Below are 27,175 nucleotides of genomic sequence, written 5' to 3'. Positions count from 1 at the left end.
GTCTTTGGGGTCCCAGGTGCAGAGGCTGCAGCGGCGCAGAGGGACCCCTCCACAGGTGGAAACCATCTTCAAGCAATAGAGAAACCCCATCATTTGCATGGCAGCCCCCTGGGGCCCTGTGATACTGTGGGAGGTGGGGGGTGGCAGAGCTGTCTACAGCTCCATTGTGGGGAGTTTGCGGGAGACCCGGGGACTGTGGGGGGTGGTGGGGAGGGACAGCCACATGAGGCCGAGCCAAGCCCGCAGCACGGCTGGGGCAGCAGAGGCTCGTCTGCCGTCATGGAGAGAGGGACCACATCACAGGCGGCGGCCCGGGGTGACACTTCCCACTCTATGTCTCCTGCCTGTGATGTCGCTTCCGAAGTGAGCCCGGGGCAGACAGGAAGCCTGGGCTGGTATCTGGCTAGGGGACCAGGCTTTGTGCGGAGCACCAGCGCTTGAATCTAGCCCTGGTCCCCACCCCCAAGCGCCCCGCAGCAGAGGACACCCCTTCCCATCCCCGCAGCCCCACACACACCACGGCATGCCCCCCCCCCAGGTACCTGGCTCCTGCCTCCCCTGCCAGCTCCAGCTCCCTCCCTTTGGGTCCCCAGGCCTGTCAGATGGACCCCACGCCACCTTCCTATAGCCAAGCTGGCCCTTTGAAAACCATCGGCTCCACTGCCCTCGGGCCCAAGCTCAATGCCCCCAGCTTGGGACCTGGGCATCCCTGCCATGGCCTCCCTGACAGGGCGGCATTTGGTTCCTTCCCGCTCTTCCCATGCCTTCCCTTCACTCCTGCCGTTTCCTCGCCTGAACATCCGGACCCCCCACCCCCTCCCCCACACCCCTGGCTAACTCCCCACTTCTTTCAAGAGTCCTCTGCAGAAGCGCCTGGGTGGCTCAGTGGGTTGGGCCTCTGCCTTCGGCTCAGGTCATGATCTCATGGTCTCAGAGTCCTGGAATTGAGCCCTGCATCAGGCTCTCTGCTCAGCGGGAAGCCTGCTTCGCCCTCTCTCTCTCTGCCTGCCTCTCTGCCTACTTGTGATCGCTCTCTTTCTGTCAAATAAATAAAATAAAATACTTTTTTTTTAAAAAAGAGTCCTCTCCACTGTCACCCGAGGGAAACCTTCCCCAAACTCCCAGATGGGGCTGGAGGTCCCTCCTGAAGGCCCCAGGCACAACCTGGGAAGATCTCGATAGTGCCCGTCTAGACCACTGTTTGCTTCATTGTCCATTCTGCAGTGTCTCCCCCTCCAAGACAGGCTCCAAGCCCCTCTCTACACACAGTAGTAGGAGCTGCGAGCCAGACACCCGGGTTTTAGTCCCAGCTCTGCCGTTCTGCAGCCTCACATCTGTCGTCTACAAAATGGGGACAAACACAGTCTCCGCCACATAGGGCCATTATGATTCAACAGCAGTAAGAGCCAAGTGTTACTTGCTGGGTTTTTATTACTCATTGCTCCAGGCCCAGGGCATAGGACACAGCAGGTGCCTAATACATGCTGAACTGTTTAACAGAAGCAAAAGTCTTTGTTTCCAGTTAGTTGAAATGAGCTGGAGTCAGCATGAGAACCGGGCAGGAAATGGCTCACAGAGAGAGAGGGAGAGGTGTGTCCCTAGTTGGGGGAGACCAACTTTCAGATAAGGTCCCTCAGAGCCACGGTGACCACCGTTACATCCGGGTGGTGGTTTCCTCGGGAGCCCGACCACCTGGGGTGGAATCTTGGCTCTGCCTCCAGTGAGCTGCAAGCCTGGACACAGGGATGAACCTCTGTGCCTCAGCTGCCTCGCCTATAAAATGGGGGTAGTGATGGTCCCCCTCCCCGGGGGGCTGTGAGGACTCAGGGCTCAGGGCAGGCAGGAGACCCTTGCCTGGCCCCGTGAAGCACGCCCCCCACCCCCGGATGTCAGCCCCAGCCCTTGGTTCACTGCGCTCCCCCAGCCCCAGTGGGAAGCGGCAGAGACACTTTTATCCCCACCTTGCCGAGGGGGAAAAGGGAAACTCAGAGAGGAGCTCAGGGTCCCCCGGGACCCTGGCAACAGAGCAAGGACCCCCCAGAAGTCCTGCCCCCCGCCAGCCGGGGGCACATCGCATCTCACACCACACCTGGGATGACTGGACCAGCCTGCCCAGTCTCAGAGCACCCCAGCAGGAGCCCAGGCGACCGAGGCCAGGGTCACCCTGTGGCTCCCAGTGACACCTCCAGGAATGCATGAGGTTGACCATGACCAGAATTGCTGGGCTCGGGCTGGGGCAGAGCTGAAGGCAGACGTGCCTTGCGTTTCAGGATGGAGTGGACAGAGACAACTCTTCTTCCTCCTTAGTATCTCTGTCCCACACTAGGTCTTGGGGCTAGTCCAAAGGCTCCTTTCCCTACCTGAAGCCTTCGATCCTTGCTTCCTATTCTGGTGCGACTCTGGCTTCAACTATTATACAGTCTCCACCTCACTTGGCCTGCCCACCAAGGCCAGAGTGATCTTCCGACTACACTCTCTGCTCTAGTCACTCCCTTGCTCTAAAACTATCAGTAGCTCCCCATTGCCTCAACCCCGGATAGGAGGTGAGCACGGTGCCAGAATAGGAACTCTGGAGTGAAGCTGCCCGGCTCTGAATTCAGACTTGCCCCTTATTAGCATGAGAGTTGTTTTGTTTAAGAAATGAAGTCAATGAACATCAATCTTTTCAGACAGAGTACACTTCGGGGGGCTACTGTGAGGAGTGAGTGAAATAAGACAAGTAAAGTGCTGGGCGCCCGGGTGGCTCAGTCGGTGAAGCATCTGCCTTCGGCTCAGGTCATGATCTCAAGGTCCTGGGATCGAGCCCCACGTAGGGGTCCCCAAGCAGGGAGCGCGCGTCTCCCTCTGCTTGCCGCTCCCCTGCCTCGTGCTCTATCAAATATATGAATAAAATCTTAAAAAAAGAAAGACATGTAAGGTGTTCAGTAAACATTCCCCAAATCACAGGGCTCACACTTTACATTTTTTACCACTCGCATTAACGGCCCAAACAGCTAACGGCCTCGTGGGCCATCCCTTCTCCTCATGAGGCTTTCGCTCCCGCAGCACTAGTCCAGCTACTGTTCCCTCCATGCCTCCCTCCACACCGTCCTCCCTCCGGTGCTCACTCACCCCCATCCTGCCCACCCTCGGGGCTCAGCTTTTAGAAGCATCCCTGTGGGGTCACCACAGAAGGAGGACCCGGAAGAGGACAGGATGTGTGGGCAGAGCCAGGAAAGTGACGAGAAAAGATGAGGGCAGTGACCAAGGGGCCAGGCCTGGAAGACAGTGAAGCCATCTGGGGTGCGGGGGGGGGGGGGCGATGGCTGGGGGGACAGGGAGGGAGTCGTGCTGTGAGGTGAGGGAGGGGGCTCCGGACCCCTGGGAATGCAGGACAGGAAGGGGCAGGAGGAGAAGCAGCAGGCAACAAGCTCGCCAGGAATAAGCCCCACCCGGAGTCTCTGCGAGTGGCAGACAGAAGGCCCTGGTGGGTCAGCAGGAGGAAGGGGTGACCAGGGGGCCCAGGATGCGGGATGGGGGGCAGGAGGGGGCAGATCCTGTGAACTAAAGTAAAGTGCTGGGAGCCCCTCCCAGGAGAGTCACTGTCAAGTCCAGACCGGGGGCCTTCTGAGTGGGGGCCACATGGGGGCCAGACCTGCATGCCACACCCACCCCTGCACCACCTCCCCCAGCCTAACACTTGGGGCCAAAGGACACAGAGACAGGGGTGTGCGAGGTCCTTGCTGTTCTCAATTCCCAGCCTGGGCAGCTGAGGCTCAGGGAGAAGGAACCCGGCCAAGCCTTCCAGAGCAGGAGGCCGAGGCAAGACCAGACCCCCAGCTCCCAGCCTCACGCTCCAGTCCATCTGCAGCCTCTGGCATCTGTCCTGATGGGTGTTAGACAGGGCCTCCCACGGACACCCCAGAAGATACCGGCACACAGCCTGCCTGTCCCCAAATCCCTCCCCACTCCGCTCCCCCCACCCCCGGCCAGGCCCACTCAGTTCCCTAGGTCTGTGGCCACGGCCGCCGTACCCACTCAAGGCCAAGCTCAGAGTGAAACAGAGGGTAGGCCGCCGTCTGGACAGCCAAGGAAAACAAACAAAAGCCCCTGGGGATTTCTACGCTGTCTCTGGCCCCTTGAGGTCCCAGCGCTCCAGAGACAGACCCAGCCTGTGCCCCCTGAAGTCAGTGCACACCCCACGCTGCCCATCTCGCCCACGCGGGCCCACCCGGCTACCAAAGCGGGGAGGGCGGCAGCCCCCCGGGGCCTGGGAGGTGGGTCCCGCAGGCACCCTCCATGCCCACATGCCTCACGCGGTGTGAAAGAGCGGGCCGATGGGCCTTCCTGTTCTAGAAAGCGAACCAACAGTCTAGTGATCGTCAACCTGCCCAGGTGACACGAGAGACACGGCCTGCCCCTCTGCAAAGATGCTGCGGAGGCTCAGAGGGGCAGGACGGTGTCACGCAGGATGAAGGCAAGACCACAGAGGCAGCCTGGGGCCTCCTGGGCAGCTGCCCCCCTACCCCGCTCCCCCCGCACGGCTCACACTTGGGGCAGAAGGAAACCTGCTCTTCCGAACCCCAGTCGGTAAACAGACACTTCCTCCGACTGGGTGCGCAACCTGAGAACCCCAAACCACAGTGACGTCACTGCCCCCGTCCCGTGACCTCACTACACGCCATGGTGGAAAATGACCGCAGGCCCCACAGGGGTGGGGTTCAGCGTCCTGGCCCCACAGTCGACAGCCCAGCAGAGGGGGACAAGTGCCCACAGCCCTGGGCTGTGAAGGGGCTGGCAGGACTCCGAACCAGCGGGGAGGGCCTATGCCCACGTCAGGTGACAAAGGGGTTCTTTGAGGAAACCGTCCCTCCCCGTCCAGGCTTCCTTGAACCTGTGGGTTCGCAGACAGCAGGCGCCGCAGTGGATGCCCACAGCTCTGCCTCACCCACAGTCTGGGGCCCCAACAGGGCTGGCTGCTGAACTTTACCAAGGGGCAGGGAGGCAGGAAACGCACGAATCCTGTTCTGCCTAAAGGTTCCGAGTCTTGTCTTGACAGCAAGCTGACGGGCCGCCAGGAATTCTCGATGCCCACGGAGCCTGAGCCGAGGAAAGCATTCCAGGCACAGCAAGCGGAATTGAGGTCAGCAGGAAGATGGTCTGGGAAGCCAAGATATGAACAGTGGGGAGTGCTGGGCTCTCCTTCCTGGGAAAACTTCTGGAACCCTCCCCGCTCAGTCTGCGGCCTTTGGCAACCCTGTGCAAAGCTGGCGCTTCCCCAGCATTCCAAAGACACCGTTGGGATCAGGGGTGCAAGGTTTGATGGATGGGGATGCTGAGCCCCAGAGAACCTAAGTAACCCGAGCGAGGTCACACAGCAAGCCGGGGAGCTCTGCTCTCCGGACACCCCAGGCCAGCGCTCCCTCCTCAGGGTCTTGCCGTCTCAGCAGTCCCTTGGGGGCTGGAGAAGGGACGGCATGGCCTCAGGGGATCCTCCCTTCCGGATCACAGAGGTTAGAAATGGAAGAGGTCTTAGAGATAGCCTGAAAGGCCCATCTTGCAGACAGGAAAGCTGAGGCCAGGACAATCCCTTTATGGCCAGGACATCCCCTTCACAGCCAGACCATTAGATACCTCTGGACTGCACCAAATGTGACCCCAGCTCACCCTCAAGGGACACAGAGCACCTGTAACTCATGGACAGAGTAGGGTTGAGATTCCCTGACCCCAGGCATGGCCACATGCTACGGTCAAGGCCGGGCAGCTGGACAAGTGCAGCAAGGAGCACTAAGGTAGGAAAGACAGCCAGGAAGAGGCAGGCAGACTGAGCTGCGCTCAGGGACGCTGGGCAGAAGCTCTGAGGTCTATCCCCCACACCCTGGGGCCCCGCGGCTCAGACACTCCATGGTGGTCCCTGTCGCAGCCAGAGCACCGCCCCTCCACCCAGAGTCAGGTCAGGCCCCGCACAACCACAGACGCTCAGTTAGCCGCTCGGGAGCCCTGTGGCCCGTGGATCACATTCAGCCCTGACCGCCAGCCATGGAAGCGGGGGTTGTTCCCCGATTTACAGAGGGGAACACAGAGACTCCCAGAGAGAGAATGACACGGCCTGTAAACAGCAGAGTAAGGATCTGAGCTGAGGTCTGCCTGGTTCCGAGGCCTGGGCCCTTCCCCTAGGTCATCAATACTGCTTCCCCCTGGCCCGTCAGCGCATCCGGAACTGGGAGAGGCAACATCTCTACTCTGTTCCCGTTCCCCTGGTGGCACCCCCTCTCCTCCCTAACCCCCAGCTTCCCTCCCTGCCTGCTTCTGGGCAGGTCACATGCCTACCGGGGCCCTGAGTCATTGCCAGTGGGTGGCCCCGTCACAGGCTCGGGTGGGGAAGTACAGGAGTGGAGGGAGCACTTTAGGGAGAGCACCCCTAGGCTCAGAGGACCCAAGCACAACATGAAGAGGAGCCCAGAGAAACATCCCAGCCAGAGGGTGACACACTGGACTCCAGCCCTGCCACTCCTGGCTTTTCACTCTTCTGTCTTATTCGTAAAGCAGGGCCATAATAAAGGTCAAAGGAATGTTGTTGCTCATTTATTCAATATTTTTTAGCACCTACTACATGCCAGGCCCTGTTCTAAGCCAGGGCAATATCTTCCCCAAGGGCCATTTAGCGATACCTGGTGACATTTTTAATTGTCACACAGCAGAAGGGGGGTTACTACTGGCATCAAGGGGGTACAGGCCAGGGATGCTGCTTAACACCCTACAAGACACGGGACAGCCCCACGACAACTACGTGGCCCAATGTCAGGTGCACTAGAAACCCCATTCTAGGCTGCGAGTCTCCAGCGGTGAGCAGGTGCCTGCACTTACTGAGATCACATTCCAGGAGGAAGGCACAAGGAAAGCGAAAGAAACAGAACAGGTTGATAGGTGTTATATAAGAAAACAAAGCAGGTCAGGCAAGGGAGAACTTTTATAGGCAGGGTGGTCAGAGAAGGGCTGAGAAGAATTCATCTGAACAGAAAGAAGTAGAGTGAAAGAGACTAGGGATCTCAAAAGGAAGAACTTCCAGGATGAAGGGCAAGGCAAGTGCAAAGGCCCCGCGGTAGTTGTTGGTGTGTGGCATGCTCAAGGACCACAGAAGCAGCCAGCGTGGCGTAAAACTGAGAACCGGCGTTCAATGTAACACACACATACACACAAACACACAAACATACATGTACTATGGTTGGCATCAAAATTCCCCACCCAACACACAACCTTCCTGGCTATTCCTCCAGGAAGCATTAGATGGTCAGAACCATAAAATATCTCCCAGCCCTGGGGAGGAACAGCACTCCAGGAGCCCCTGGCTCAGGTTCCAGGATGGCAGTGACAGTCACCACCCGACAAAAAATGCCAGGCAGTTTCTCAGCCATCCGTGCTGCAATGTCTTTCATACCCACTTGGCTCTGTAAGGAGAGCAAGGAGGGAAATACTCTCCATTTCCACAGACAGGAAAACGGAGGCTCCCCAAATTGGCCCAGGTCACGAGGTCACGAGGGCAGGTAGGGGCAGAGCCCAGGTCCGTGACCATTGGTGATGCAGCTGCTGGAGGGCTGGAGACAGGTCATGGGCATCTCGACGTTCCCAGAGCCCAGCACAAGGGTGGGCTTGGAGTAGGTGTCCATGAATGTGGGGGGATGAATGAAGGGCAGTGCCACCGGCTTGCCCACTGCCCTCTGATGGAGAGCCCCCACCACCAGGCCACGCTCTCACTCAGCACCCAGGTCCCCCTCTGGGATGTCAGGCAGGGGCCAAAGGAACATCCTGGGACCGCAGGCACACTGCTCACCCATCTCCACACCAGAGGCCACCATCCCCAAGCAAGTCTGGGAGCCCCAACCTCTCTCTTTAACTCAAACTGGCCCCGGGGCCCCCAGGGTAATGAAGAGGCAAGTGGTGAGCCCTCAGCCTCAAGACTTGCACTGGGAGGTGGGCCCGACCCCATCCCCGCCCACAAGCAGCCAGACAGACAGCTGGGGACCCTGCCCACCGCCATCAGAGGGCACCAAGGGCTCACTCACAGTGCCGGCTCTCCTGCCCTTTATTTGCCGAATGAATGAGTGAATGACTGGACGCTGGACGGAGGGCCGATGCATTCCACAGCGGCCAGCAAATGTGGCTTTTAAAGGAGCCAAAAGCCTAATGGCCGTGAGTCAGCCACCCCCACAGCCAGGTCGGGTCTACTGGGGGCTCCTTCAGCAGCTCCACTGAGTCACAGCCCACATTCCTGAGTCCACAGTGAGGGCGCGGGATCTGACGGGTGCAGGGGGGGCATCCAGACACAGCGAGGGTACAGCAGAAGCTCTGCAATCAGGCAGACCTGCAAGCAAATCGCCGCAGCCCCTGACCTACTCCCCGCTCTGCAAGCCTGGGAAATGTCACCGCCTCTCTGGGGCTCAGTTTCCACACCTCCAAAAGCAAACAGCCGCCAGGCCCTTTCAGGAGCTGCTGTAAGGAAGCTCTCAGTGAGGTTCTGTACGGGGGAGGCCTCGGACAGTGTCTGGCACTCCGTTCCAAAAAAGGAGCTACTGCCGTCCTAACCAGGAAGAGGACCCCACAGGCCCCGCACTCCAGAAAATTCCCATCCATCGAGGTAGATAAGACACAACTAGATTAAAAAGCAGAACAGAGTCTGTCCTTGGGAGGAACAAAGAGCCAAAGATCCAGTCCAACTGGGAGAATGAGGAAAGGCTTTCCTGGAGTGGGGAGGCATGTGGGAAAGGCCCTGAAGTTGAGGGTCAGGGGAGTACCATGAAAAGGGGACAGACAGCTCAAGGACCACATCTCACTGGATGTGGGGTACAGATGCAGAAAGATGGCAGAAAGAATCCAGACCCTTGACTCACTCCAACCTGGGACACTGGGAGGAATTGCTGCCTCCGCCAATGGGGGCCATAGGAGGCTTCTCAGGCAGGGAGAGAGAAGTGAGGCCACCAAGAAAGACCAGTGGGAGAGGCAGCAGGGGCCAGGAGACCAGCCCCAGAGGCTATGGAGATAGTCCCGGGGGGGAGGGAACCTGTTGATCAGGAGGACTGGGAAGTGAGAAACATGGAGGACCCCTCACACTACTCCAGGACTCGGGCCTGGTGCCCCAAAGAGAAGCCCTTCCCGAGGGGCTCCCATGACCCCAGGTTCACCAGCACAGGACAACACCCCTTGAGGCCTGAGTCTGCGACTTGATCCTGCACTCAGGCTCTCCTCTGTTTTCTGACCCTCCTCTGTTTTCAGGACAACCTCTGGGGCAGCACCCCAGGGCACATCTCGGCGCCCACTGCTGCTGAGTCAATTCTGTTCTGACAGCCACCGTCCCCTGCCCTCAAGAACTGGACTCGAAAGTAGCCTCTAGCCGCAGCCCGTGAATCACTTCACATTACCACATGCGCCAATGCCACCTGCCACCCTCGTCCCGGTCAAGAAAGTCACCTGAGTCGGCACACTGCACGTCCATCAGGGTAAGATCATGAGGAGGGATCATGTGGAGGGAGAAATGTCCCCCTTTAAAGGAAGAGTGCCCCCATGCCCTTCCATGAAATACAAGTTCTCTGAGCCTCTGTTTGCCTCCTCTGTGAAATGGGGTTACTCTATCTTACCAGACTAGGGAGACAGCCAAAGAAGGCAAAGGATGAGCCATCCCATTGCAGACTCTACCTTGCTACTGGACGCAGGTACTGACCTTCATCTCTGGGGCCTCTGTTTTCTTCATGTTCCTGGAGTCCCTAAGGGACCCGGTCTGACTTTAATAACCAGCCCAGGAGTCCTCCCTCACCTCCTGTGCACCCAGAGCTCAGCCCAGGAGAAGGTGAAGACACTGTCTCCTCCCCATCACCCAGAGCCCACAGAGAACTGGCTCTGAAATGGTCGCCGGACACCCCAAGTCGGTCCTGGGGAGGGGGTCTGTGTAAAGAGCTCAGGAAACAGCCGGCGGTCCTCCCGTGCTCTTATTAGGCACTTACTGCACACCTGGCCCTGTTCTCTCAGGCGCGCAACCCTGGTATTTCTAAGAAAGAGGAAAACCATAGCCCCAGAGGAGGAGGAAGTCTGAAGAGGGTGCCCGCGTCCGCAGTGGGGACAGCGCCCCAGTACGGAACCCCCTCCCCCCGCCGCGGGAGACAGGCAGAGGTGTCCGAGCTGGGGTCCGGGCTGTAGCGGGGATCAGCCTAGGGCCGGCCTGCCAGCCCCCAAACACCCGGGCCTGCGCGGGCGGAGGCGCCGGGCTGCGCCGCGGGGACCAAAGTTCGGGTGGCCCGAGCGCACGTGTGCCACACCGGCCTCGGGGACCGGAGGGAGAGGACGCCCAGCAGGGGTCCAGGCGCGCGCGCGCGCGGCGTCCATCTGGCCGCCGGAGGGCGGCGCCCCGGTGGCCCCGAGCCCCGGCACGGCACCCCGGCGGGAGCGCGGCGAGGGCGCCCCGGGACGGGGGTGTGCGCGCCAGCCCGGGAGCGTGAGGGCGGCGCGAGTCACCCACCTGGACAGGCACAGCGTACCCCGCGCCCCAGAGCTGCAGTCCGACGGCCAGCGCGGCCCAGACGGCGGGGGGCGCCATGGTGCGGCGGCGGCGGCCGAGCGCGGGCGAATCCGGCTGTCCCAGCCTGTCGCGCCCTCGCGCCTCCTCTCCGCGCTCCGCAGCCTCCCGCGCCTGGGACGGAAAGCGAAACCCCAGGCGCCGGCGGCCGGAGGGAGGCAGGTGGCGGGCGGGGCGGGGCGGGGCCGGCGATGGGCGGGGCGGGGCCTCTCCACCACGCCTCCTCTCACGCCCCCTCGGCCGCGTGCGGCCCCTTACCCCCAGCCGGGCTCTCCTCCCACCTCTGGGCCCAGCCCGAAGCCCTGATCCACCCACCAACCCATCTGCGGGTCTGTCCCGCCAGCGCCAGCCACTCCCAGCCTCGGGCACCCTCAGCCTCCTCGGACCCTCCCTTGCGAGTCCCCCTCCCACCAGGCTTGTTGCTGCCCCCAGGCTAGGCCTCTCAAACCCGGCCTCCGTCCCCATCCCCAACCCCTCCCACCTCCCGCAGGCTCCCCACTCCTGAGCGGGTGGGGCACTAACTTGGAAAAACAGCTCACAGAGGTGACACTAGCTCTGGGGGGGGCCACGGGTGTTCTACATAATTCAGTCATTTAGACTACAGCCGCCTGAGTGAGTCTCTCCATTAACCTCATAGGGTTACATTAAAGCTATCTACTACATACAGTATATATGACATATGTGTGTATGCTTGCAAAATATATCTGTGACTTAATAAACTGTATATTGTATTAGCTGCTGTTACTATCATTCATTTGCTCATTTTATCCTTAAACTTTTTTTTTTTGGTTTATCAATTTTTTTTCCAATGTATTTATTTTCAGAAAAACAGTATTCATTATTTTTTCACCACACCCAGTGCTCCATGCAAGCCGTGCCCTTTATAATACCCACCACCTGGTACCCCAACCTCCCACCTCCCCATCCTTAAACTTTAAGTAGGCTCCTTGCCCAGCGTGGGCTCCAACTCACAACCCTGAGATCAAGAGTCCCGCACTCCACCCGGACGGAACAGCCAGCCTCTATCATTAGAGGCTGGGAACGCCCAGCCTCTATCGTTAAACATTCTTCAAGCCCCTCTGAGAGTGAGTCAGACGCTGTACTCTCTTCTCTGGTCTCTTGTCCAGGTGGCAGATAAGTAAACAGAGGCTGGGGCAGAAAGCCATCCAGGAATGGAGGGGGCTCAGAGCGGGGCTGACCCGCGCCAACGGCCACGAGGGCTGGTTGGCTTCCCTGGGGCTCACCTCATGACTGAGCCCCTACTCTAGCTGCCATCTTTACTTTCTCTCTTTGAGTGGGAACTCTACTGCCAAGGCCAGCCCTGTGGGGCCACAGGGTCTTCCCCCAGCCCTGGAAGTCCTTGCCCGCAGCACGCAGGGCATTTCTGAGGAGTGAGGGGGGCAGGGCAGTAGAAGACTATTCTGTTCCCCCGTTCCCTAACAGCAGGCTGCCCAAGAGGCTCTGGGCCACAAACGCCATGATGGAGACAGCCGGGATGGAGCTTCTAGGCGCTGAATGAAAAACTGAGAAGTGACTTGTGGGGTGGAAAATCCCACCTCCTGACCAGGAGTCTGGGAAATTACCTGGTTCCCAAACATTTCTGAGTGATAGGCCATGCTGAGGTTGTGGCTAGCCCAGCCCACAAACCGAGCTCGCACAGAGTCGGTCTCTAAAGCTAGCATCAAGACTTCTTCTCTGTGGCCATTACGAGCCTCACCTGGGAACGCTGAGGACTCCCTGATCCGCAAGACAGAGATGTAGACTCGGAGTGCGGTGTCACCTGGTGGAAGCAGGGGCAAATGGTTCTCCGTGGATGATCTACACACCTCATACCCAGTGGGTCCCACAGACTCATCCCCTCCGACGGCTCCCCATCCCAGTGAATGGCACCTTCATACCCAAATGTAGGGATCCTCTTGGGATCCTCCCTCCATCAGCTGGACCAAGGGGCAGGTAACAGCCAAGTCGAGAGGAAAGCAAACCCTCTGCTGAGTGATTCTCTAAAGGGTATTTGGGGGCATCTGCGTGGCTCAGTCGTTTAAGCACCGACTCTTGATTCCAGCTCAGGTCATGATCTCAGGGTCATGAGTTCGAGCCCCACGTCAAGCCCCATGTTGGGCTCTGAGCTCGGTGCGGAGCCTGCTTGAGATTCCCTCTCCCTCTGCCCTTCTCCAACCTCCCCAACCCCACGTGCACTCTCTCCATCTCTAAATTTAGAAAGAAAAATGTAAAGGTAATAAAAATATATAAAAGAGAGAGAGGAATAATAGAGAGGAATTAGTTACAAAGATGTTAGAGGAATTAAAAGAACAATTAGGGGAAGGGAAGACCACCCAGAGATTAGCAACTGCGAGAAGCCGCCACCACCTCTGGGGCTGGAGACGGTGGTTCCTCAGCCAGAAGCGAGGGTATCGGGGGAATCTGGAACCACAGAGAAGTTAGAGCCTTTACTGGAGACACAAGAAGCACAGAGGACAGAAATGCCAAGTCCTGCCGTCTCCCTCCTGCCCCTCCCGTCCCTCCCATCTTAATCTCCCACTGGTGCCTCCCACTGGCTAAACCTAAGGTGGGAAACATTTGACAAAGGAACTTGGGAAATGTAGTTTGTGGGGTAGCCCGTTGCTGGAGAGCAGAACAGGGGCATGGCAGCCAGCTGGCACTGGTCCGAAGAAGCAGCCACACGCCACCTTAAACTTGCCGTGGGAGTCTGCCTAGCCCTAGCCTCTGCATGAAATCCTGGGCAGGTCCTGCAGCTTTTCCAGGTGTCTCAGGCAAGAAATGACTCTCAGTCCTGTCCTGGGAACTCATCAGAGCTCCAGTCTCTGGCCAGGGGGCAGCTTCGCCCCTTCTCCAGCTGAACCCAGGCTTTGAACCTGCCTCAGAGAGGGAGGAGCTGGCAACTTCTCTCCGGACTCTGCCAGGTATGGTCGGGGAGAAGCTCCCCCCAAACTCCCCCAGCCCTCTGTTCTGTGGCAGCTAAAGGTGTCACCCCGCTCACATTGGAGCTTTTTTTTTTTTTTTTTTAAGATTTTATTTATTTGACAGAGAGAGACACAACGAGAGAGGGAACACAAGCAGGGGTAGTGGGAGAGGGAGAAGCAGGCTTCCCTCGGAGCAGGGAGCACGATGTGGGCATTGATCCCAGGAACCTGGGATCATGACCTGAGCCAAAGGCAGGGGCTTAACGACTGAACCACCCAGGTGCTTTTTGGAAGCAGTTTGTGGCTCACTCTCTGAGGCCTTTTGAAGGCTTTCTTGGTAATCCCTCTGACCACAGCTCCCCTCACTGGAACTGCCCGAGCCTCCTGCGGGCCACAGCTGTCTGCATCCCCTTGCCTCCAGCATGAAGGGTGGTCCTCCAGGCTTCTTCTGATGACGGCTGCTTGGCCAGAGTTCGAAGCACCTTGGGTTAGAGACGCCCCAAAGCTGGATTCTTCCCTGGAGTCCGCGGTTGCCCTTTGCCCTTCACCTGTAGCCGCTGGGCTCACAGCTCAGGTATTCCATCTTGCCCCCAGTCGGCCACCTCGGGCCCATCGACCCTCAGGCTCCCATGTCACACACCTCTATGGAGGACCTCCAGCGAGCCTGCCCCGGGGTGCTGGGCACTCAGCACACAAAGCGGACAATAACCTCCTATCAGGCCTGTGGACCGAGTCTCAGAGTGGTCCCTTGTAGCCGCCCTGCCCCCGCTTTTGCCCAAGATAAAGGGAAGCATCCCCTCCCCCAAGAGGCAGCATGGGGCGCTCAGCACAATGGCCACACCCTTCTCCAAACCCCTTCTTCTTCGGGCTGGGGTTGGGCAGTGGCAGATTCCGGCTGAACCGTGTGACATTCAGTCACTCAGCCCAGCTCCACAGGTGGCCCGGAACTCTCTCTTCAAGACGGGCTTTGATCTGGGCAACCATACTTCTGTACCTGCCATTGGAGGAGCTGGTAGAACTCAGCGACAGCACAGGGAGTTCCCTTAACACCCTGCTTCGGTCTGGATCACCTGGCCCTTTCCTCCTGCCCCACAGACCGGCCCCTGCTTTGGCCTTGGCTGTTTCTCACTTGTGATGCTCCAGTGGCCTCCCAGCTGGGCCTCTGGCCTCCAGGCTCTGTCCGTCTACTCTGTTCTCTGTGGTGTGGTCAGGACCAGCTCTTGGAAGCACAAGGCAGTCATGTCATTTCCCCCCTGATGCAGTAGTTCTGAAATCAAGGGGCGATTTTCACCCTTTGCCCTGCAAGGGACATCTGTCCATGTCCGGGAACATTCGGGATTGTCACGATTGCAGGGGGCAGGGTGGTGGGTAGAGACCCGGATGCTGCTAATATGCTAGGACCCACAGAACAGCACCCAGCCCAAACTGTGCGTGGGTGCCAACCCTGAGAGCCCCTGGGGTCCTCCCCACCCTAGCCTGTGGCTCCCTGCAGCCTTCAGAACTCAGTTCAGTCTCCTCGGTGAGATGCCGGAGGCTTCACATCCTGGTCCAGGCTGTCTCCCGGCAGATCCCCACCCCTACCTGCCCCCAGCCCATACTCTAACCACCCTGGACTCCCTGGACAGCCTTGAGTCCCCACCTCCGTGTCCTTTTCGACGAGGGCTCCTCTGCCTGGGATGTCCTCCCTTTCCATCTGCTGGGTGATCATCTACTCGTCCCTTCAACGTGAAGCCCAACTCCCTCTTGTGAAACTTGCCCTTAACCACGTCCCAGCAAGCCAGACAGGGTCTGGTAGGGCTACAGAACTTTAGTAAAACACTCGCCTGGGGATGGCTAGTTGCATGTCCCTCTCCTTTCTTAGTCATTGTGATACTAGCGGTTATTGGAAATGTCCCCTGGGCCAGATGATTTACGTTGTCTCGCAGTAGAAGAGACAAGCTTTAGAGCAAGCTTAGACAGCCAGCACAGGGAACAGCGCCTTCCAGCTGCGTTGTGTCCCCGCACAGCCAGGAACCTCTGCTCAGCCAGTGGAAACATGGAGGGATGTGGTCATGGTCCCTGCTGTGTCCCCGGTGGCCGGGCGATGCACAGAGGAAGGGGCTGGGTAAAGCCAGACTGCACCACGGGTCTAGCGTATGCAGGAGGAAACGAAAGGGTGCAGAGGTGAGCGAGTGAATGAGTGAGTGGAGGTCAGAGTCGAGGCCCCAGGAAGCGAGTCCGGCCCATCACTCCCAGGCCCCACCCACTCAACGTGGTGTCCCAGGTCACGCCTATCTCCCCCGGCAAAGCCTGACGGCACAGAAAAAACCCACTGTTGGGGCACCTGGGTGGCTCAGTGGGTTAAAGCATCTGCCTTTGGCTCAGGTCGTGATCTCAGGTCCTGGGATCGAGCCCCACATCGGACTCTCTACTCGGCAGGGCTCTCTGCCTGCCTCTCTGCCTACTTGGGATCTCTGTCTGTCAAATAAATAAATAAATATTTTTTAAAAAAAATCCTCACTCCTTTTCGCTCCTTGGCAATGGGGAATAAGCAGGTTCCGGCAGACAGGACTATGGCCCTCTGGTCCCCAACGCAGGGCCGTAAGCCCAGGATACACTCTTGGCCTGGGGCTCCCCTGGAGCCTTTCCTCCCTTCCCCGGGAAGCCAGTGGCCCTCAGAGAGCCCCCTGCCTTCTCTCCCCACCGAGCTGATGACTCTGCTTAGCAGGCAGCTGGCATGGAAGGCGGCGGGCCCAAGAAGAACCTGTCCATCTGCTGACATTTACTGAACACCCACCGTGTGCCAGGCTTTTGGAGGAAGGGCTCTCCAGCTTCAGAAAGCATCAGAGTTAGCTGGAAGGCTTGTTAAACATGCAGATTCCTGGGCCCCACGGGGCCTGTTGTGTCTGTGGAGCACCTGGCTGGTCTGGCTTTGGAACATACCCTCAGGTGACTAATGGCTCTCTTTTGGGAAACGTAGTGGGTTTAGCAGGTGCTGTGGCCAACGGTGGTTTGGAAGGCAGAGCTGTGGCTGGGAGGGGAACGGCAGCTCACAGCTGGGGAGGTCTCAGATCTCACCGCAGAAAGCCAGCTCCCTCCAACCTGGGCTGGGGGCCCCTGTGGGATCCTGCCTTGCAGGATGGGCAGCCTGAGCCCCTCCCCTTCCCCACCCAGCTTGGCCCTCAGCCAGGCCAAGCAACCTTCTCTCCTCCCACAGTCCGCCCAGCCCCTTGATGACTCATGTCCTAAAATCACGAACAGGAAGTAACTCTTGTGGTAGCCAGAGCGCTGAAACTGCCTCCTTCATCTGAGCCTCTGACCTCCTGCCGTCTTAGGGCCACGTCTTGGGCTAAGCCGCCCATATCGAGCTGCCAGCCCCCCTCCCCAGCCCAATTCCCTTCCAAAGGGGAGGAGGACCAAGGAGTGCAGCTCTCCCCCAACCCTTCCAAAGCCCTCAGTTTCTTTCTTTCTTTTTTTTAAGATTTTATTTATTTATTTGACAGAGATCACAAGTAGGCAGAGAGGCAGGCAGAGAGAGATGAGGAAGCAGGCTCCCCGCTGATCAGACATCCCGATGCGGGGCTCGATCCCAGGACCCTGGGATCATGACCCAAGCCGAAGGCAGAGGCTTTAACTCACTGAGCCACCCAGGTGCCGTGACCCTCAGTTTCCAAGCCCTGCAAGTGGGGCCAGCTAAGAGTCCGAGGTTGGGGGGAGACTTCCCATTCTAGCCCCTCCCTGTGTGATCTTGATCCCTCGTTTCTCATCTATAACAGGAGGGAGCTGAGCTAGGTGGGGCAGAGCGGCTGACTTCATCGTCCATGCCAACTCTGCCCCAGGGCGGCTGCCTAGGTGGTGTCTCCGTGTTCAGAAAGGCTGTGAGCCCGCATGGGCTCTGTAAGGAGGGATGCCTGGCCAAGGAGCCAGGTTTCCGCGGGGGGTGGGGGCGGGGAGGCAACCACAGCACGATCCCTGGCTCCTCTGCCATCTGGGAACTAGGACTAGGACCCAGGGCCTCCCCTGTCCTGAGGTTTGAGGATTGGGATTATCCAGAGCTGAGGGCAGTAGGGAGGCAGTAGGGCTGAGGCGGATTCGAAATCCATGCCTTGGAAGGTACAAAGAGGACATGCCTGTCCTGCAGGAATGCCCAGTCCTTGATCCCTCACCGGACCTCCCCAGCCGAGCCCTCGCTCTCACCCTCCCGCATGCCTCCCGGTGGCTGTATTTTACACCCATGTGTCTTCCAATCTTACATTTTTTTCTTTGCTTAGATTTTTTTTTTAATTAAAAGGAAATTAAAAGGGCGCCTGGGTGGCTCAGTGGGTTAAGCCTCTGCCTTCGGCTCAGGTCATGATCTCAGGGTCCTGGGATCGAGCCCCGCATCGGGCTCTCTACTCGGCAGGGAGCCTGCTTCCCCTGCTCTCTCTGCCTGCTTGTGATCTCTGTCAAATCAATAAATAAAATCTTTAAAAAAAAAATTAAAAGCGTACAATCAGAAACACCCATATTCCCACCACCCGGAACTGAGCAAGGTTAACATCGGAGGCCGTCTTCATTCCCCTCCGATCTCGTATCGTCACCCTCACCCATGTGCCCCCCTGGCTGGTCCCAAACACGCAGTGCACGTTCCCACCACCCGACCTTTGCAACTGCGGTCCCCTCTGCCTGCATCACCCTTCCTCCAGATACCTACATGACTCACTTCCTCGCTTCCGTCCAGCCTCTGCTCAAATGTCACCTCCTCAGACAGGCTTCTCTGGCCCCCGAACTAAAATAGCTGCTTTACTCTCCTCTGAGCACATCTAGAATTTCTGTTGCTGTACTGTCTGTCTCTCCCGCGATGGCAGGGACCTGGGCTGGGTTGCTCTCTCCTCTGTCCCCAGCTCCTAGAAAAGCAGCAGACACCAATTATGTGTGTGTGTGTGTGTGTGTGTGTATATATATATATATATGTATATTTATATAAATATATATTTAAAACAGTGGGTTCTCAGTAGTTGTTGAATTATTTTTGCTTCAGATTATTTTGTAACGAAAATCGAAGCCCTTCTTGACCTCCTAGTTCTCATCCCTTCTCCTTCTCCCCAAAGGCAACTGTTCCTCTGACAACGCCCTTTTTCTTTCTCGACCAATGGGGCAACACAGAGCATCATTCTGGATTTGTGCCTCTGATCTACCCCAGTGGTAGAAAATCAGTCTCCCTGTTCTGGCCCTTGCTTGCTTCCCCTCCCCTTGGCTGTGTTTCTGAGAACTTTCCATGTTCATGAGTTCAGAACGGGCTCATTCTTTGTACCTGCTGTGCTTTGCTGGCCACATGCCTGTGCACCCTCCTGCCCCCCCCCACCCCAGTCTGCCTGCTTTGGGACTCCCTCCCCTGGCAGGTGGTTGAGCTCTGCTCCAGGTCCTGCTCGGGGACGCCCATCCTTTGCCTGCCTCCCCGAAACACAGGATTGAGCACTTCCTAGACTCCTAGGTCATAAACCTAGAAAGTTGAACTGCCAGGCAGTGGGGTTTGCACATCTTCATTTTCACTAGGTCCTGCCAAGACCCTCTCCCAAGGGGCTGTACCCAGTTACACTCCCACCAGTGGCCTGTGGGACTCCCACGTGCCCACATGTGCGAGGACCTTTGATCTCGTCCGTGGGTTTCCTTTTATACCCTTTCATATGTTCAGACGGCTTTCAATTCTCCTCCCTTTCAGCCTCACCTGGCCCTGCAAACATCCTTCTCACTCGAGGCATGAGTGCCCCAAAGTCTCCTGATCCCCGACCCCTCTGCCCTCTAGCCCCCAACCTCCCAACCTGCCACCCACCTTCCACCCCACTCTCCAAACCCCCTTCCTCACCCCATTTCACTGTTTCCCTGTCAGGCCCCAGGGAAGCTAGGATGCAGCTGGTCCCCACTTTCTATTTAAAAGACGCAAAGATAGATACTATGGCTGCCTTCTGCCCTGCTCTCCCCAGGCACACCTGACCCTGCCTCAGTTTCCCCGCCTCCCCTGGGTCCCCTCTGGGTTCTCCACCCCATGACAAACTGGGCCGCTCTGGCCTGGGCAGGAGGGTCTCCCCTCAAGAGGCTCCTCCCCCACCCCCCCTGTTTTGTAAATGATTCCCAAGTATTTTATAATCTGCTAGCTGGCATGAATGGACTTTTTTTTTTTTTTTTGCCTAACTTCTCTCTCTTTTTTTAAAGATTTTATTTATTTGACAGAGAGAGAGAGAGATCACAAGTAGGCAGAGAGGTAGGCGGGGAAACAGGCTCCCCTCCGAGCAGAGAGCCCGATGTGGGGCTCTATCCCAGCACCCTGGGATCACAACCTGAGCTGAAGGCAGAAGCTTCACCCACTGAGCCACCTGTCACCTCTCCTGCTGTTTGTTGGCTGTCCCATAGGGCAGCTTTAGTCAATCACAGTCCTCTACGCAAACCTCCGTGCTTGCTTCCTTTTTTCCCCAATCCCTGCTCTCATATCCCTCCCACTCTGAGCTCAACCCTGTGGCCTCGTGGGGGGTTTGGATCTCTCTGCAGTGGGACTGCCGGGTCTGGGGTAACCGTGTACCTACTTCCCTGACACCACCAGAAGTCGCCTCAGGAGGGCCACACCAGTGGGGGTAGGGGGTCCCACTTCCTCAGGCTCTCCCCCAAACTCACTGCCAGCCAGCGCTCTGATTTTGGCGGACTGGACGGACCGGTGTGAAGTCCAACCCACTCCGGTACAATTTGCATTTCTCTGAATATTCGTGGGTTTGAGCACCACTTCGTTACTTGTTAGTCATTTGGGTTTCCCCTTCTGTGAACTGCCTATTCACATCCTTTGACCGTATTTCTATTATTTCCTGTCTTTTTCTTGTAGCTTTGCAATAATTCCTTGTATATTCTAGATATTAATCCCCCGTCATTTTTAGACATCACAAACACTTCTCTCATCTGTCACGGGTCTGGTATCCTGGCTTAGGGTTGTTAAAAAAAAAAAAAATATATATATATATATATATATATATATACACACACACACATACATATACACATACATCTCTCCTTTATTTTAACGGAATCAAATCCATCAATCTTCTTCCCATTCAGATCTTTGTCGAAAGGTCCTCCCTCACCTGTAGAATAAAGAGGTATTTTGCCATAATTCTTCTCATTCAGTTTTATATCTCCCATCGAGGTCTTTAATACAACCCAATTGTATGTGATGTGTAAAATCTAGAGACCCAACTTCATTTCACTATGGAGTGAGCTGGTTGCTCCGAATCCACTGGCCAGAGCCCACCTGTGCTCCCTGGTCATAATTCCCAGGGTCTGTGGCTGGATAATCTCTTGCTCCATACATCTTCCTGCTCCCGGGATAGTTCTACACGGTTTTTATGAGCAGAGCTTTAGAGACGGTTTCGGATCTGCTAGAGTGAGTTCCCCCTGCTCTTCTTTTTCGAAGTCGAATGAATCATACAGGGTTCTCTACTTTTCCATCCTCGTTTTGAAATACACTTGTACGTTCTTTGAGCTCCAGCTGGGATTTGCATGGCATTAACAAGTGAATGTGGAAGACAATTGACTTCCTGGCAGCATCGAAGTATCCCACCTACCATCCTGGTGTTTCCTTCATTTGTTCCGAGCCATCTTCTAGGTCTTTTAATTTTTTTTTAAATTTTTCTCTGGATGTCGGGTGTGGCTGGGTGAAAGGTGTCAGTAACTCCCCCAACCCGTTCCCACCTGATCTCTGCCGTATCTCCAGGCGCACTGAATGGCAGAACCTAGTAGTCCCATGAGATGATTGAAGAGATGATCTTATGTGGCTCACCTAAGTCCCCACAGCCAGCAGAGTGTGAACCCGTAATACAGAACAAATTGGCACTACAACAAATACATTAAAATCTGAAAAATTCTGTTTCATAAGGGATTTGTTGGACCCCCAGGCAGTGACCTATTATGTTAGGTTGGACCACTCATTCAAAAGAGGCTGCACTTTATAGTTGGAGAACCTGGGGTTCTTCTTGTGCTGGGAACACTAGGCTTTCTCCAGGCTGGCCCTCAGGGAGAGGTGGGATTACAGGCCCATCTGCCCACATCACCAGCAGCTTATACCTACTTGGTGGCCCCAGCTCTTCAGACAAGCCTGGCCAGGAGGCAAAGACCATACCTGTCACATCCTTTGGCCTTTCCTAGAGAAAATAGCTTTCCAAAACGTGTCCTTACCTCACTCACCTTCCTCCAAAGTGCCTTCCTGAGGGCTTCCACTTGGACCCCCAGGTAGTTTGGGCATAAATGTTCTCACATTGAAATGTGATCCCTTCCTCCTCTGATGCAAAGCCATTCTTCCCCGCTTTGCTCCAACCCCACCTCCTCCTTGAAGCCTTGCAAGATGTCTCCAGTCCACAGGGGTCTCTTGTCCACTCTACAGGAAGTCTGGTGTTGGAGAAAAAGGAAATGAGCTAAACCAGAGACTTGCCAGGAAATTCTTGGTTCCAGTGGAATCTTAGATGGAGAAATAACTCCGTTTTCTCAGATTGCCGGGGTCTGGATCCTGACTCTCCCACTCACTGGCTGTGTGACCTTAGAAAAGTCACTACGCCTCCCTGAGCCTCAGTGTCTTGATCTGTAGAATGGCAGCAATAACTACACTTGTCCCCAAAGCTTGCTGGAAGAGTAAATGTGACGATACATGAAAATACCAGGCGCAGAGCGGGCGAGCAATAAAGATGACAATTAGGATGGAAACCTAGTTGATAAAACAGATCCAAGGGCTGCTACTTCTTCTGAAAGGGGCTTGGAAAGGCCTGTTCCCCAGTGACTTGGATCACTCCTGATTTAATCCCCAGAACCCTTAAATCCCCAATGTGCCTCATTTAAAACTGAAATAGGTAAAGGTGATTCCTTAATACAGCATGGAGTTTGAGAAGGAGCAGGTCTCTTATGTAAAATAAGAGAACAAGAGGGGCACCCAGCTGGCGCAGTTAGGAGAACATGCAACTCTTGATCTCGGGGTTGTGAGTTCAAGCCCCACATTGGGTGCAGAGATGACCTACAAATAAAATCTTAAAAAAAAAAAAAAAAAAAAAAAAGAATGAGAACTAAAAGCAGGAACCCTCTGGAAGTTCCATTTAGAACTGCTGGAGGCAAATCCCTCAGTGGGGGCTCCGCTGAGGTGAGGTTCATGGGGGCAACCCAAAGTCATGAACTGTCAGTGATTTTTAACTGTGGGATGGAAATGGTTTTAACTGTATGAGGAGAGCTACAGGTTGGGAACCATAAGTTGGGAAGTTTTGTTTTGTTAATAAATCACCAAAGATAATTTTTAAAAAATGACTTAGAAGGAAAGAAACCAAAATGTTTGAAGTGGTTATAAGGGGTACAGGATCATGTATAATTTTTATTATTTTCCTTATACTTTTATTGTGTTTATTCTTTTTTATTCCCCCCAATTATATTTACTTCCTTATTTGTAAGGATTTTGGTGTTTGTCTTAATATATATTTTTTAAGATTTTGTTTATTTCTTTCAGAGAGAGTGTGGGGGAAGGAGCAGAGGGAGAGGGACAAGCAGACTCCTCACGGAGCACGGAGCCCCACGCAGGGCTCCTTCCCAGGACCCTGAGCTCAAGACCTGAGCTGATGTCAGACGCTCAACTGACTGAGCCCGGCGCCCCTTGTTTTAATATTTAAAGCACCAGCAACCGGGGTTCTAGTCCTGAGGCTGGTGACTTCAGACACGTTTCCCATTTCCAGGCCTCCAGTTTTCCCATCTGTACCCTGAGAGGGAGGGGCTGCATGCGGCTCTGAGGTCTGGGGGGTCCCAGCTGCTCCTGCACATCAGCCCTGCCCCGTGCACCCCATTTGCCTCAGGCAATGTCAGGGCGCTGCCTTGCTTCTGGGACGCATCAGCGCAGATGGCCGGCTTGCTGCCAGGTGACCCCGCGCATGTTTTTCTCATTAGCGAGACTGTGGTTTGGAGCCGGCACAGCTGGGAAGCGATCTGGGGGTGACAGGGCTGGGAGTGGGGGGTGTGCGGGGGGGCAGCACCCTGCCAGGCTGGACACCACGCTGCTCTGTGCCTGTCTCTCTGACGCCGTACCCAGCACACGAGACCTCCCTTTGCTCATCAGCAAGGAGCGCACAATACCGGTCACTGACCTCATCTTCCCGGCAAGTTTTCCCTCCCCCCATTCAAAAGAAGGAAGAAATAAATAATTTTTCCCCTGGTACGATTTCTCAACGTTCACTCGTTCAGATGTTTATGAGTGCACGTCTTGGGGCCAGAGCTGGGCTGGGCGGGGCCAGACCGGGCGGGTGATTCAGTGTAGGCACACCCTCGACAGAGGCCTGGGAGGCAGAGAGCTTGGGGAGGGACAGAGGGCCCTGGCTCGGGATCCGAGGGACTTCTTGAATTAGAGGACAGTGACTCGTCCACCCCCAGTTCAGCACGCGGGTGGTGTCTGTCTACAGGATCGCACTCCCCCAGGCCTGTCCCGCCTTCCCCACAGATGTCCCCCACATACTCACTGAGCACCTACTGTGTGCCAGGCAGGTTCTCGTGCCACTTGGCGAGACCCTGCTCCAGCCTTGTGCCCAAATGAGGATCCCAGGAAACTGGGAGCGCCTAGCAAGGACGGCAGAAATCCAAGCACCAAGAAGGCATCAACTTCACCACTGCCTAGACGTGGGTTCAAGTCCTAGCTCATTTACTGGCATGTGACCTTGACTTTGGACAAATCACTTCATCTCCTTGAGCCTCCACTTCCTCATCTCTAGGATGGGGATAAAGAAGTCCCCTTTGCAGGGATGCTATAAAATTCAGAGTTTGGGAGTCCACAGCACCTGGCACATAGTATGTGCTCAACAAAGGGAGATGCCGAACTTGACGGTGGCCATACATCCCGCTTCCAGAATGGAGGCCTGGGTCCCCCAGTGTGCAGGCAAAGGTTTCCCTGTGAAGTTCCCAGAGGGTAATCAGCCTCCCTCTTCCCCTCCACACTCAAAGGAAACTCCCCTCACGCCTCATTCCCCTGCAGCCCCCCCACCCTCAGGAGGCTGTTGTAACTTCCCACCAACACCCAGCCCAGCGCTTCCAGTCTCCTTCTCAGCTCCAGCACAGGAACGGCCCCCCTAGGACACGGCCCTGCCTCCACCACCCTTAGAGACCTCGCCATGGGAATGCAGGAGAGAGGCCCTGGCTTCCCTGGATCTGCAAACACTCGTCTCTGAGAGTCGCTAGAGCCCCAGCAGTGGTCACACCCTCGGCCACTGCTGGACTCCAGTCAGGCCTCCCCAGTTGGACTTGGGAGTCCCCGAGAGCAGTACCATATATCCCCATCTCCTCCCGGCCCCACTGTGTTTCCCAGCACAGTTCCCGACACACAGTAGGTGCTCGGTACAGGTTGCTGCTCAGATGACTCAGTGAGCAGCTAAAGGAATGGACAAATTCATCTTTTCACCCAGAGTTATAGGTCTTGGGAGCCTGCTAGAACTGGCCTCCAACCCTTCTCACAGCCAGTGCTGAGGGAACTCAGAGGACACAGAGGTCTTGGCCCTGGGCCGTCCTGGAAGGCTTTCTGGAGGAGGAGAACGTTGAGGATGGAGGCTTGGGAAGCAAAGCACCGGGCTGAGATTTCCTGGTGAGATTTACCTCCCACGCACCCTGTATTTGGTGATGGTTTGGATACAGGAGCTACAGGAGGTAGTAGGACCTGCCTGTGAGGGCTTGATCGGCAGACTTTGGCTTACAGGTCCTGGGGAACCATCGAAGGTTCTGTGAGAGAACAGCCCGGTTAGAGCCAGGCTTTGGAAAAGACAGGCAGATGGAAGCTGGCAGGCAAACTCCATTCACTGTAGGGTTCCTGAGCCCGTCGGAACCCTGGGTGGCATTCCATAGGGCCTGGCCTCGGGGGTGGAGCCGCAGCTCAGTGGTGATCCCAGCCTTAGCTACAATGGCCCAGTGGTTGGGAACCTGGGCTCCATCCAGGTGGCCTGGGTTTGAATGCTGGCTGCCCCCGCTTAGCAGCTGTGTGACCTCAGGCAAGTGACAGAACTACTCTGTGCCTCTGTTTCCTTGCCTGCAACATAGGGATGACAACAGCAGTTGCTGCCTCGGGCACTGTGGGGTTTCAAGGAGAACCCAGAAAGCCTCAATAAGTCACAGTTCTTACTGTCTTTCTGATGTATCACTTCTTGGATGGTAGGGATGGACCCTCTTCCCCTTCTGTCAGAGCCCAGCTCGCAGGGGCACAGGGAGGCTCTCCGAGAACTTCCAGTAATGAACCTGGCCAGGGCACAACATCTCAAGATCTGGTCCATCTCGAGAGTGCCCCAGCATTCACGTGGGGTCTTCTGCCTGCTGGGAGGGGCCCTCCCTTGACACCTGCCACTACACCTCCCTCCCTCCACACCAAGGCTGTGGGTATTTCCTGGGTGAAGTGTAATCGCAATGAAAAACAATGTCCCTGAGACAGCCTCTTGCATAATCTACCCACAGCTCTCTGTGATTTCCTGGCCAGGCCGGGTACAGCCCCGAGAGGGGGGCCCCCATCCTGCCTTGGAAGGTGCCAGATCCTGCCCCCCTTCTCAGGGGGCAAGAGCGCTTGCAACCTTAGTTTCTCCGTCTGGAAAATGGGGTGTTGGAGCCAATTAATTTGAAAGCCTCAAACGTCCTTGAATCAAACAGAAGTAGGCTTGATTTCTGGCCCTGCCGCATTCTGCCTGCAGGGGTTCCTGAATGCACGGGGCATCCCCATGGTCAGATCTCGCTCTGGACACAGGCCAACTTCAATTCCAATTCCAGCTGGCTGACTTTGGACACGTGATTTAGCTCCCTTGAGACAATTCTGGGAGCAAGAGCAGTTCGGTTACTGCGAGAATGAACGGAGGCAGGAAGCAAAGTATTCAGTGCAGTCCCGTCACATAGTAAGATCTCAAAACTCTTTGTGGGCTGGGGTGGGGGGGTCTGCAGCCCTTCCCCTTGAACCTGGGCTCTGGGGCTGCTTGACCAATAGCATGCGGCCATAGTGATGCTGGGCCCCTGTCTTAAGAACCTGGCAGGTCCCACTTCCTATGCCGGGGACTATTTGTTCTAAGAAGGCAGCTGCCATGCTGTGAGGAAGCCTCAGCCTCCCCAAGAGAGGCCTGTGGAGAGAAGCCCACAGCCCACACCCACTTGCCATCCCCGGGGCCAGCTGTGAACAGAGGTGAGCTCCCCCCACCTCCGAGCCCCAGCCAAAATGCATGCAGAGCTGTGAGCAAAATCAGTGACAGATATTGCTTTGAGCCACTGAGTTTTGAGGTGGTTTAGGATGTAGCAAGAGATCATCGGGAGAGTTGAGGTCAGTTACTAGCCACTCAACGTCACTGTAAGGGGCTCAGCAAGTTCATCGGAAAGCGTGGTCCCTGAGAGCGGACATAGCAAGGTGCGGAAACAGCCTCTGCATGGAGCACGATCCGGACAGACAATGACACCGCCCCTGAAGGAGCAGCCTCCTGATCTGGGAGACCCAGTAAAAAAGGAGAACCCAGGCACCTTGTTCAAAAATGCACAATCATTTGGACAGCATTAAATTTAAACGGAGCATTAAATTAAGCGCTGGCCCTCCAAAGCAGGAGACTGGCCGGGCTGCACAAGCCGCGTGCCCGAGAGGCTGCAGACGGCTCCCGTGATCTCGTCTATCTGATTACGTGGACCCCCTCGGCACCTGCAAAGCTGCCTTATCCATAAGGACCTAACTCACTGCGGTTACTCTTGTGTC

At 56.3% G+C, this 27,175-nt stretch overlaps 2 protein-coding genes across 3 annotated transcripts in view; both read right to left on the bottom strand.

Annotated features, from left to right (window-relative positions):
* The window catches only part of TNFRSF1B (TNF receptor superfamily member 1B), a 33,416-nt gene extending 22,849 nt beyond the window's left edge, over positions 1-10,567 (bottom strand). For both annotated transcript variants that reach the window (XM_044237190.1, XM_044237191.1), the window contains exon 1: positions 10,487-10,567. In XM_044237190.1, coding sequence (XP_044093125.1) covers positions 10,487-10,564 — 78 coding nt within the window. In that variant the 5' untranslated portion in view covers positions 10,565-10,567. The remainder of the gene's footprint in view (positions 1-10,486) is intronic.
* An 11,887-nt stretch (positions 10,568-22,454) lies between these two features.
* TNFRSF8 (TNF receptor superfamily member 8) overlaps positions 22,455-27,175 on the bottom strand; it is a 71,368-nt gene continuing 66,647 nt past the window's right edge. Inside the window, exon 17 of the transcript XR_006383118.1 lies at positions 22,455-22,478. The gene's annotated coding sequence lies outside the window, so the exon portion shown is untranslated. The remainder of the gene's footprint in view (positions 22,479-27,175) is intronic.

The sequence above is a fragment of the Neovison vison genome, chromosome 2 (genome assembly GCF_020171115.1).
Source record: "Neovison vison isolate M4711 chromosome 2, ASM_NN_V1, whole genome shotgun sequence".
In the NCBI taxonomy this organism is placed as follows: Eukaryota; Metazoa; Chordata; class Mammalia; order Carnivora; family Mustelidae; genus Neogale; species Neogale vison.
This window is presented reverse-complemented; position numbering and strand designations above follow the sequence as displayed.